Source organism: Nelumbo lutea, chromosome 7, assembly GCF_056320005.1.
Source record: "Nelumbo lutea isolate HS-2025 chromosome 7, American lotus-T2T, whole genome shotgun sequence".
NCBI classification, from domain to species: Eukaryota; Viridiplantae; Streptophyta; class Magnoliopsida; order Proteales; family Nelumbonaceae; genus Nelumbo; species Nelumbo lutea.
This window is the reverse complement of record NC_142690.1, coordinates 2,122,569-2,135,054: the sequence shown is the minus strand read 5'-3', so window position 1 is coordinate 2,135,054 and position 12,486 is coordinate 2,122,569. Positions and strand designations below refer to the sequence as shown.

At 37.0% G+C, this 12,486-nt stretch overlaps 1 protein-coding gene across 1 annotated transcript; it reads left to right on the top strand.

The window, feature by feature from the left end:
• The first annotated feature begins 345 nt into the window (after positions 1–345).
• On the top strand, positions 346–12,075 carry LOC148844590 (transmembrane protein, putative (Protein of unknown function, DUF538)). The gene is made up of 2 exons (XM_088955532.1): positions 346–961; positions 11,661–12,075. Exons 1-2 carry the CDS (start codon positions 473–475, stop codon positions 11,703–11,705), a joined length of 534 nt encoding a protein of 177 aa, XP_088811658.1. The 5' UTR covers positions 346–472; the 3' UTR covers positions 11,706–12,075.
• Positions 12,076–12,486: the final 411 nt, after the last annotated feature.

The window sequence follows — 12,486 nt, the reverse complement described above, 5'->3', positions numbered from 1 at the left end:
CAGATCGAATCAAATAATTCCTTAGCTTTTTTTTTTTTTGTCTTGTGAGTAATCAAATATTTGCTTCTTGGCCCCACCTCAAAACTATATGGTGAAATAAATACGTAGTCCGTAGATGCTCGTGGAGATCCACGTCTAGTCACACCCACATGGCCCACCTGACCAAAAGGATTTAGGATTGGTGGGCCCACTCTATTCCTCTGGTACCCGTCATTCTAATAAGGCCACAGATGTATCACCTACAACAGTTTGAACAATATATGCCAAGTTTGATGTACCTGATCAAAGGCAATGGTACAGCCTATCATTACTATCAAATATAAATAGTCTCGTCTCCCCAAACAATTCCTATCCCTCGCCAGTCGCCTCTTCGAGAAAGCAGACCAGTCACTAGATTTCCAGCCGTCTCCCCAAACATTTCTTCTCCAAAACCCTCGTTCTGTTTCCGGTCATCGGTGAAATCAATCGAACAATGGTTCCGTGTTCGAAACACCTTCTGGGTTTTTTTCTTTTCCCACTCTTTTTCGTTTCAGCCTTTGCACTCTCATCCTTTCCGATCTCTAATGGTTCTTCGGTCTACGAACTCCTACCCGAGTTCGGGCTACCGAGTGGCCTCCTGCCTGATTCGGTTAAAGGATTTTCTCTCGCCGACGATGGAAGGTTCGTTGTCGAATTGGAGAAGCCCTGTTACATCCAGTTCGACTACTTGGTTTACTACGATCAGAAAATCACCGGTACGCTCAACTACGGGTCAATCGCGAATCTCAAGGGGATTGAAGTCAAACGTTTCTTCTTGTGGTTTGACGTCGAAGAGATCCGGGTAGATTTGCCGCCGGCCGACTATATATACTTTCAAGTGGGGTTTATCAACAAGAAGCTTGACGTTGACCAGTTTCAGACGGTGCATTCTTGCCAGGATGGGGTGTCGTGCAAAGGAGGATCTTGGAAAGATCTTTTGAAGGTGTTTTTTTTTACTCTGGTTTCTTACCGTTATTCTTGTATTACTATAAATTATGATTTTGTTTCTATTCAAGGCGTTGATGGTTCTCTTTCTGTCTCGTTCTTGATTAACTTCGTCGTCTTAGCGCATCGTATCCTGTTATGCTCTGATTATATCTTTCTTCCTTGTTTTGATGCTCCTTAAATTACTTTTTTAATTTCCTTTCTGAGGCTGCGAAATTAAATGCCGAAACCTTGGGGTGATTTGGTCCTATTTGTACTGATATGGGTATGAACAGTGAACACAAATTTCTTGGGGAATGACGTAGACAATTTTCTTTATTATCAAAATAATAAGGAAATTGAGCATGCAGAATCGTTGCTTTTATTGGAGGCTCTTTTAGCGGTAGTAGTTATGCCTATGGAGATTAAGCGAGAATAATGTCAAGATGGATCATGGATGGGAATGAAAAGATCATAGATGTGTATATACTATGGGGAAACTGATGGAGACTTGGAGTTGATTAGGTGGTATATGAAGATAATGTGTTAAGTGACAAGGGGAGCCCAGTTGAAGAGACTCCAAATTAGTGGGTAAAGAGCAATGGGTCCAAGTGGTTTGAAATGATCACAGTGCATGTGGAATTATGGATCACATGGTTCCTTACCAAGGATAGAATTGCTCTTTACCCATAGTTCCAAACATGTGGAACTAGTAACAGAAACTCTAGTGTCTAGTGTTTGGAAAAGTGGGTTCCTTACAAAGGATACAATATTAGGGATATTCCACTAACCGTACCTGGCTATAAGTGCAACTTGGGTTGGCTGGGGTTGAGCATTTATATACATAGTTATACATTCATATATATATATATATATATATATAAACAAAATAAAGGCATAAAAAGCATTGAAGTGTTGCAATGTATTGGGTCATATCACCCGATAAGTATCGTATCGGTGGGTCACTGATACACCACTTTAAGATTGGTTTTGGGGCTTGACCTGTTTCAGGGGGTAGACAGGCCTTATACTGACCCCCTTGAACAGGTTTGAAAAAAAACTAAAAAAAAATTAAAGAACTCAATGATACAGACGCCCATTCGGCGTATCGGTATTTATAACCTTGGGCATAAATAGTATATATGATATTATTTAAATAATTATATAAACAAAAAAATAAAACATAAAATAAATTTGTGGTTGATTAGGTTAACTAGTTGCTAGTTGACCTAATCAATGTTGGCCTAGACTAGTCAATGGTTAGTTGTCATAGGCAATTGCATTGTGAATGTTGACTGATAATTAGTGATGCAATTGGTACAATCATGAACTGATGAGTTAGTTGACTAGTTGGTGATAAGTTATAAAAGCTTAACTGTCCAATAGATCTTTCACTCGTGATTATTTGGGATCTCTGATATGTTCTGACTGGAGAACACTTATAAGCAGTTTTATATTATCACAACACTGGCCTCCCAACAGACATGTTAGAACATATGCCCAAACTGGTAATAGAAGAGCTCTTTTACCAACTGCTCATAATACCTTTCTACTGAAGGTTTTTCCATAGATTACAAAGAAAACTGAGTCTCTTTACAAACATCATGCTCCTGATATAAGGAACCCTCTTTTCTGCTACTAGTCATGATAGATCCCTACTTTGGGCTTATAGATTACAACCAGAACTGAGCTTCATACCAAACCTCATATTTCTGAAACCAGAAAAATAGGAACAATCTTTTCTCCCCACCATGCACAATATATCTCCAATCTCATATCTTGAACTCAATCCAACCCAATAAATCCACAGAGAAACTATTTGGGGTCTACTACATGGATCCTATTCCAGAATTCTACTTCGAGGCCATATCTTCTGTTTAAGCACTAATATGCATCCCTCATCACTTCAATCCATGGCCTTTTTCAGCCATATTCTTCCCATTGAAAGACTTAAATTCCAGAAAATAAATCCCCTACCAGTGCAGTAATTGATCTTTAATTCACATGACTAAGCTACTTATGTGATGGGTTCTGCAGATGTGCCATCACAACTCTAGTGGTCTAGTGGCATCTGTGTGGTAATGGAGGCTTTTTTTTTTGATATATAAGTGGAGACTTTGATTGTTGAAGATCTTTTGTTCTTCAAGGAAATCAACCTCTTTTGAGTTGGTTATTCCTCCACTTTGTTTTTATCAATGGCATCTTATCTCCTTGGCCATGAAAACTTAGCGGTCACCACCAAAGAAAACATAACATCCAAGATGCAAAAAGAGGAAAAGTTCCTAAAATTAAATGGTAAACTGAATCTAAAAACGCAACTTATTACATTGCTGACAAAAAAATCCAACTTGTTATGGAGAATTGGATACGCTGAGCTCCAAATAAGACTGACTATTCAGTGAATCCATTGTTCAAAGAGAAAACATCAGTGAATATGAGAAGAAGCATAAAATGAGCATGGGTACTCTTATACAATGAATTAATTCTCACACTGCAGAGAAAGAGGCAATTTTGGCAGCTTTTGTTATTCCTGCCACATTTTATAAGAAACCATGGCAAACTTGTATACAAATTGAAGATCCAAAATTTGAAGGTCTTCAAAAAGATTCAGAGATTCATCTCAACTGAACATCAAATTTTAAATGGAACAAACAAAAAGTCCAGCCAGCTTGTCAAGTAGTCTCAAGGATCAATTTCATTCACTAGATAATTTCCTTTCCAATTAGATCCCTCTGTAGCATCCAACCTTCAAGTAATTTACAAGGATTCAATCAATTTCACTCAACCGAGGGGGAGGGATAGTATCTAAAAATTTGATGAAGATTGACCAAGCCTTCTATGGTTTGCACACATACAACTGAAGTTCACAAGGATTATGGAAAACTTCAACCAACCTCATTGAACCTTATCAAATGAGTGCTTTTAAACCTTTGTTTAATTACTTAGTAGGGTCTTTCACTAAATATATTGCATGGGAAGCAATTTTACGGAACTACTTGAGTCTAGACCAGCATTTTGCTACTAAAAATTTTGAACAAAAGATGTGTACATTAAAAAGAGATAAGGAAGCAAATTCTCGAAATACAGTCTCTTGAAGTAATGGAGCCAAAACACCTGTTATTTCTACCAGATAGGCAGTGCTTGAATATAAACCTGGAAACATGTCATTAATTTGCTTTGCTCAATTCCAAAGATTTGTGAGAAGTAGCAAGTGAACTAGAGCATCCATCTGAAATACATAAATAAAAAAGATATTTAAAATAGTACAGAGAACATTCAAGCTGTAAAATTATTTATTATATTTTAAAAGAGGCAAAATAATTATCTCTTTATACTAAATAATATATGCAGAGGTAAAACCAGTGTTACATAGACTCTTTGAAACACCTCAAATTAATTCTAAACCTACAAATGTGGACACAGACAGGATATTCAAGAGGACCCTTCTCTTTGCTGTATTTGTGATATGTGACTACAAAATATTGGATTATTACACTAAAATAATAGAACGAATGTTTATTCATCGTACCTGATAAATTTAATATAATAAATTTTAAATTGTTTAATTTTTAAATACTATCTGTGCTTCTAAATTTAATTTGTGCTATTTTCCATCAATTAGTGTATTGTTTATATAAAATAAGAGAAGTTGTTAAAAATTAAAAATATATATTTTTTAATGATTGAGTATAAGAATCCTAATTCTTAGGCCCATTGGTTACAACTAGTATCCTTGTCATATCTCGTTGTCTAGAAAGATATCCTTGTCATATTTCTGCACTTGTACCATATACACGTACATATATTGTGAAAGTAAAAAAAATGTCTATCTGCATCCCGATTCCACCTAAATAACTGAGTACAAAACACACTATCTTATTGTGCTTTCTGTTTATAGGAAACACAAAGAAATTTATGAAAATGGATTTGGTGATATATGATCATACCCAATAGCTTAAGGAGAATTACTTAATATGAATATATTTGGGGCATATATTGCCAATTGCAATCCCATCAAAGGGAGCGAAAAGTAAATTGAGCAGTCTTATACCAAGCAAACGAATGAATGTCTCCTCAATATCAATTAGAAACTAATTTATATCCAATTCTAACCTCTCTTTTTGGATTCTCCCTACTAAACAAAGCCATGGTCACCCTTGTTTATGCAATAGCAGTAAAAGCAACAAGAAGTTCAACTCTTTCCCATAAAAGCCGTCCTTTCTATAGATTGAAAAGTTCCTTTGATTTCGAAACAATATCATATTATGTTGAATCAACATTTTGTTTTTCTTTCCAAAAAATGAGAAAAGATCACATTAAACTAAAGACTTATTATGACTAGCATTGGTATAATAATTGTACACTTCTAGAAAAAGCTCATTCATCAAATTGAATATGCCCTCTATTGTCCTGCAATTAGAAGCATGAAGTAAGAGGTAAGATACCAACACCTCTAAATGCATAAGGTTATAAGCTTCTAATTATGCATTAGGATCATGCCAGACATGTGAGCCTCGCTGGTATTGTGCATCTAGCATGCATCTCAAATTTGATGCATCCACCTTCAAGGTGAAGCATTGAGGCTTTCTTCCTCATCTCATACTTCTAGGCATAAGTGGTTAATACAGTGCCTAGATTTCCTTCCTCAAGTCATGTGTTGAGGTAAGCATCAATTGTGCAATAAATGCATATAAAACAATGAGAGATATTTATAATTGATAGAATTTAGGAAATTGATTTCAAAGAGGGTAGAGGGGCCTTGGAGGAAGGAGATAAAGAGCCTAGGTGGACCTTGAGGAAGCATATGGAGGATATCCTGTATAAAAGGAGGTAAGCTGGAGACAAAAATCAAGGTGTAAGTGGCTAAAGGAAGGAGACAAGAATACTAAATTTGTCCATGCGGTGGAAAATGGTAGGAGAAGAATTTTATTTCAAAGTTGGAAGTGGAGGGCTCTTCTATTACCCAACAGAGTGAGATTGTTGGGGCCTTTGTGAATCCTTTCAGGTCCATCTATAAAAGCCTCTAAATGATAGATTGTTGGTTGAGGGTTTGGAGTGGTCAAGGTTAGAATTGGAGGATAAGTATTGGCTAGAAAGAAAGTTTCATGTGGAAGAAATTAAAGAGGTAGTGTTTTCTATGGATAGATCAAAGGCTCTGGGATTGGATGGATTTACAATGTCTTTTTATCAAGATTGTTGGGATGTTCTAGTAGAGGATTTGATGTTAGTTTTGAGGAATTTTACGAGAAGGGGGTAATTAATCTAGGATTGAACTCCACTTTTATTGCTTTGGTCCCTAAAAAGGGAGATGTTGTTCACCCTAGAGACTTTAGACCTATAAGTTTGGTGAATAGTTTGTACAAGATCACTGCACCAAATCAAGGAGCTTTTGTGAAAGGAAGACAGAATGCTGATCAAGTCTTAATAGCCAACGAAATTGTAGAAGATTTTAAGAAATCGGGGAAAAAATGAGTTGTTTGTAAACTTGATCTAGAGAAAGCCTATGCCTTGGTGGATTGGTTTTGGTTGAGGTGTTGATGAGCTTTCGAGTTTGGAGATAAGTCATACAAGTGGGTCTTAGGGTGTGTTAGAAATTGCCATTATTCTATGTTGGTTAATGGGACAGTGGTTGATTTTTTTCAGCCCTAAGGGGTATTAGATAGGGAGACCCCCCCTCTCCTTTCTTGTTTACCTTGGTAGCTGATGTTTTAGGTAGACTAACTTCAAGGGCAAATTCTAGGAACGTAATAAGAGGTTTGAGAGTCGATAGGGAGGGGGTTCCAATTACTCATTTGCAATTTGTAGATGGCACAATACTCTTCTGTGAAGGGGGATATGAGTTGGATTTGGAACTTGAATCTTTGTATACAACTTTTTGAACATTTGCCTAATTTGAAGGTGAATTTTGAGAAAAGTTGTATAATGGGAATCGATATGGAGGAGAGGGAGGGAGCTAAGTGTGTAGGTCGTGGTGTTCAGTTGGCCTTTGAATTACTTAGGATTTGCCCCAAGGAGAAAACCCAAGGAAAGGAAATTTTTGGAATCCGGTTGTGGAAAGATTTGAAAAGAAACTTGTATCTTGGAAAAGGAATTATTTATCTTTTGGGGGAAGAGTTACTATGATTAAATCCACTTTAGCTAACATGCCTGTGTATTTTTGTTAGTTTTTAAGATTCCAGAAAGGGTAGGAAGGAGATTGGAGAAGTTAATGAGGGATTTTCTTTGGGAGCCAAGGGTGGAGAAAAAGACCGTAGGATGAAATGGGAGCTGGTTTGTAGAAATAAGAAGTTTGGAGGCCTTGGACTTTTCTGTTTTGATCAGTAAGCATTAATTTTATTTAAATTTCAGATTGGGAATAGTTTATACAACTTGGTGATGGGATTGATGATCCCATTATACAACTTGGAGGCATTGGACTGGAAATATTCATAAGAGAAACCTGGCTCTACTAGGGAAGTGGTTATGGAGATTTCCTTTTTAGAAGGAAAAGTTGTGGGCTAAGATGGTAAGAAGTATTCATGGGCTTACGGATAATGGATGGGATGCTGGAATTCTGGCTAAGTCTATGAGAGCTTCACCATGGAAAGAAATTTAAGCTATCTTGTCTTGGATCAGGTATGACTTGCACTTTGGTAACCTATAATAATTCTAGAAACAAGTTTGGGTTGGGGTCTCCCTTTTGGAGGACCAATTTCCTACTTTGTTTGCCTTGTTTGACTTGAAGGATGAACCTATTGCCACTTTTCTAGTCCCACCAAACTCGACCTCTAGGTTTGGTTGGGATTTGGGCTTAAGAAGGGCTATAAGGGATTCAAAGCTAAATAGCACTTTGTCACTTTGCAGTATCCTTGATGGGGTTTACTTGGATCCTACAAATCCCGATTGTAGGATTTGGTCTCTTTCTAGTCCCATTTACTAATTTCCTGTTCATTTGCTACAGATATATGGGATTGGTCTTTCTCTTTGTTTGGGTGCATGTGGAATATGCCAACGGAGATAAAAATGCTGGTTGACCCATCTACCTTTGTGTTATCGAAGAAGAGGGGAAGAGTAATGTGGAGGTACACTAGAGCAGTAGTGGTGTGGACCTTGTGGGAAGAAAGAAATGCCAGAATTTTCCAAGAGAAAGAAAGGAGCAAGCAACAAATTGTGGAGTGTGTAATGACTAGGTTTATACACTGGCTACAAATGGTGGAACTATTCAAAATTTTCACATTTAATGATATTTGGAGAAATTGGCCATTAGTGGCTTCTAGCTCAATGCAGAAGGTTAAGGCAAGGCTGGTTTGGGCTCCTCCCATTGAAGGATTTCTGAAATTAAACTTCGATGGGAGTAGTCAAGGCAACCCAGGCCCCAATTGGAATAGGAGGGGTCATCAGAGACCAGGAAGGAAACTTAAGAGCACTCTTCTCAGGACCAGTGGGGAATGGAGACTCCTTAAAGGCAGCATTGTACGCAGCCCTACAAGGTGTACAAATTGCAAAAGAGTTGGGATTGGAAAATTTGGTGATAGAAGGGGACTCCAAGGTGGTGGTGGGTTGGCTAAAAAACCCAGATTCAGTGGGTGGGGAGGGAAGCAAATGCTTTTGCTGATTCTCTAGCTAAACAAGGGGTAACTAGGGAACAGTTGTACTGGGCCCAATTGTAAATTTACGATGTTTCTGTATCAATGAGTGAGGCTGCACCTCGCGCCTCATTTTGGGATGCTTGTAACGAACTATTTATCATTTGCTTCTAATGAAATCAATTGAATTTTATCTATCAAAAAAAAAATCTGCCCTTGGGCTGTCTTTCCCTATTAAGGAAGTATGGTGTAATCTTATTCCTCCTAGGGTTGGGAGTTTTGTTGGAAACATAGTTTTCAAGGCACCAAGGCGAGGCTAGGCGACAAGGGTGCGGCTTGTCGCCTAGTTGCCTAGGCAATGGATTTTTTTTAAGTAAAACCATATATCCTAGGGTAGTTCCCTAGGTTCCGTAACCATCTTTCCTCAATAATTATCCACAATTTTCACAAGAGAAGTATTAATTTCATGTTTAAGTTTAGAAATTTAATATTTTATGAGAAGAAAAAGAATAAAGGAAAGAATATTAAAAAAATATAGGGACTGAACCCCTACTTTTGTTATAGGAAAAGAAGAAAAGAAAAGGTGGAAGATGAAAATGTGTTGATTAGACAAAATTTTAAGTTCTTCCCCTTGCTTATTGGTTCAGGTTTTGAAATCTTTGAGGGTTCAATCAAGGATCAAATATTGATATAATACAACCTGTATTGGCTGTATTGTATTATATCTTTGGGGTCCTGATACACCTGTTTACAGGTGTTTTCGGGGACCCTTTTTTAAATAATATATATATATATATATAAATATATATATATATTTAAAAATGAAATTGAAAACCAAAGAAATAAAAAAAATAGGGGGTGTATTGTTATAAACTTATAAGTACCAATACACCTCTGCCAGTACACATAGGTGATACTTTGAACCATGGATTCAATACAGCAGTTAGCAATGTTTTGTGTTGATTAAACCCTAACAAATAAGAAAATAATAAAAAGAAATTAGTATATAAGCACATAAAATGAATATTCTAGTTTAATAATGTCTATTTCATAATTATAATGTCAAAAAATTAAAAATATAAAAGTATTTTATAACACAATGCACAAAACTGCCTGGCGACTGGGTGTGGCGAGCCTCCAAGGGCGCCTTGTCGCCTATGCGTCGCCTTGACAACTATGGTTGGGAAGCATTTCTGGAACGAATCAATACTTTTGACTTCAGGAAAAAAAACCTAAAAGTTGCTTGTCTCATTGATGTGTTCTGTCTAAAGCTAATGATGAGAATGACCATCACTTGCTAATTTCTTGTCATTTTGCTAATTGTATTTGGGAATGGATCTTTTCCTTGTTGATTGTAGTTGGACTCCCCCGCCGAATGTGCAAATTCTGTTTGCTTCTTTTTTCATGTGGCCAATGAAAAGGGGGAGAATTATGTGGAGACGTATAGGGGCTGCAGCGTGTTGGACAATTTGGGAAGAAAGGAATTGGAGAATTTGTGCTGGTAAAGAAAGAGGGGTACAGTCCATCTTGGAGTTGATTCAAATCAAAGGGGTGCATTGGCTTAAGTCTTTGGAGCTGTTTAATGACTTCTCAAATGATGATTTGTTAAGGAATTGAAGGAAGTAATCTAGCTCTATTTCACCTACTGTTTCTTCTGTACATGTTTGAGGGAGTCTTTAAGGAATGAGGATGGGAATGTGATTGCTCTCTTCTCTAGTCCAATAGGTGAGGGTGACTCTATTCGGGCTGAGATTATGATGGCTTTGGAAGGTGTACAAAGGGCCAAGGAGTTGAACACTAGGAAACTCGTTATAGAGGGAGATTGTAAGTTAGTGATGGGCTGGTTGAAGGAAGAGGTAACTGGCTTTTGACATTACAGCAATGAAAAGAGGAAATATAAATGGTTGACTAGGGATATTGAACTCAAACTGAATTGGGTCAAAAGAAGTGCAAATTCCTTTGCGGATAGGTTAGCTAAGCAAGGGGTAAATACTAAATAGGGATGCTTTGTTTTGGGCTCGTGTGTAATTTGTTTTGTTTTTCATTTGGTGGGGAGTTAAGAGAGTTTATCTCCCCCCATCTTGTTGTACCTCTTCTTATGTTGTAATGAAATCTATTCTGTTATTTATCCAAAAAAAAACAATGAAACATATTGGTATAAAAGCAATAAAAACAATAGCTCTATTTTCTAGCCCAGGATTTCATGGATGTACCATAGCAGAAAATATCATCTGGAAGAGGCTGGAAGGTCTTGGTGAGACCATATACAACTGCAGTTGCAATGCCTGCATATTGCAGATATAGAAAAGAAGCTATTACACATTTCAAAATCCGGGATAGAGAAACTGGAGATAGTAAATAGAATTTGTCAGAGAGTTTATCTCCCCCCATCTTGTTGTACCTCTTCTTATGTTGTAATGAAATCTATTCTGTTATTTATCCAAAAAAAAACAATGAAACATATTGGTATAAAAGCAATAAAAACAATAGCTCTATTTTCTAGCCCAGGATTTCATGGATGTACCATAGCAGAAAATATCATCTGGAAGAGGCTGGAAGGTCTTGGTGAGACCATATACAACTGCAGTTGCAATGCCTGCATATTGCAGATATAGAAAAGAAGCTATTACACATTTCAAAATCCGGGATAGAGAAACTGGAGATAGTAAATAGAATTTGTCAGAGAGAGAGAGAGAGAGAGAGAGAAAGATTAGTGCAATTGTCTGAGAACTACAAGCATAGCTCACCAATAGTGTAGACCATGTGTTTTGGGCATAGGATAAATGATGCGCAAAAACTTGATCAGATTGTATTATTATAACCATCCAATCTATAGCATTCTTTACGAGAAACCATTTGGTGGTTGTAGTGTTTGGGAAGATTTGCTTGCATTCCTATTCTCTGTCATCTATTTTTAATAGGTTTGTTTATATTGTGGCTTTTTTTTTGAGATGTAGAAACTTAGAATTGTTTGTTATTCAGACCCACTGTATTGAAGTAGCTTTAGGAATCATGTGGGTATTATTCAATTATCAAAAAAAAAAAAAGAATCACGTGCGTATTATTAAGATCATTTCATCCTTGTCTCTGCTTCTCATTATTAGTCAGTATGTTTTGTGAGCTAACTTGGTTCATGACATTGTAATTTTGCAGGTGCCAACTCCTATTAATGAAGTTCCAATGTTAATCACGGAGTAGTGGAAACAAAATCATCAATATTCATCATACTATCAGGAGTAGGTATATATATATATATATATGTAATCCAATTACTAGCATTCTCTCGTGCTTGTTTTTTGGTTTAGGGTCAAGAATCTGATAAGTCATCGGATGGCCTACCAGCAAATAGTACTGAGTTAATATGTATATAGCTACAGTCTGTCCTTCAGTATCTACAGTATGGTTAACCATTAGGGCTTCAGTGTGGTTTCAATATTCAAGTCTATATATTGAAATCACTAGCCAGCAAGCTTGTGTAGCAGCATAAAGCTGTTGGTGTACCTCTTGAAATGATCTCAGAATTTAGAAAGAGTTTATAAAGTGTACCTATTACATCTTCTAGTCTAAATTTTTGCAGAGCAACATCTGAATGCTACGTATGTCTTGTCTGAGATTCTTTTACTGGCTTAAAGTTTGTTCTCCAACCTTGTTGATTTGGGGGTGGGGAGTGCTTGAAGCTTACCACATATTGGTTTAGTGGTTGTTTCAGAAGACTAGACTAATAACCATTTCATGATCTCTGACCTAGTTAACAATGGACACACCTGGAGCCAAGAAAATAATGCAATTGCTCTCAACGTCGTTGATTTTTCGTGCATAATAGATCTATGTTATCATCTGCACGTTAGCCTCTTTGGTAGGACACCTGGTAAATCATGGCCCCTCACTACACGCTTGCGAATGTAAAATTCGTTCTTGCATTTTCAATATGTGGGGGTCTGGTCTGGTAGAAACCAAGACAGTTCCCTAGGACAAATTT

Coding starts and splice junctions, on each gene's coding strand:
- LOC148844590 (XM_088955532.1), top strand. CDS start 473: ATGGTTCCGTGTTCGAAACACCTTCTGGGTTTTTTTCTTTTCCCACTC. Junction 962..11,660: donor CTTGGAAAGATCTTTTGAAG/GTGTTTTTTTTT, acceptor GTAATTTTGCAG/GTGCCAACTCCTATTAATGA.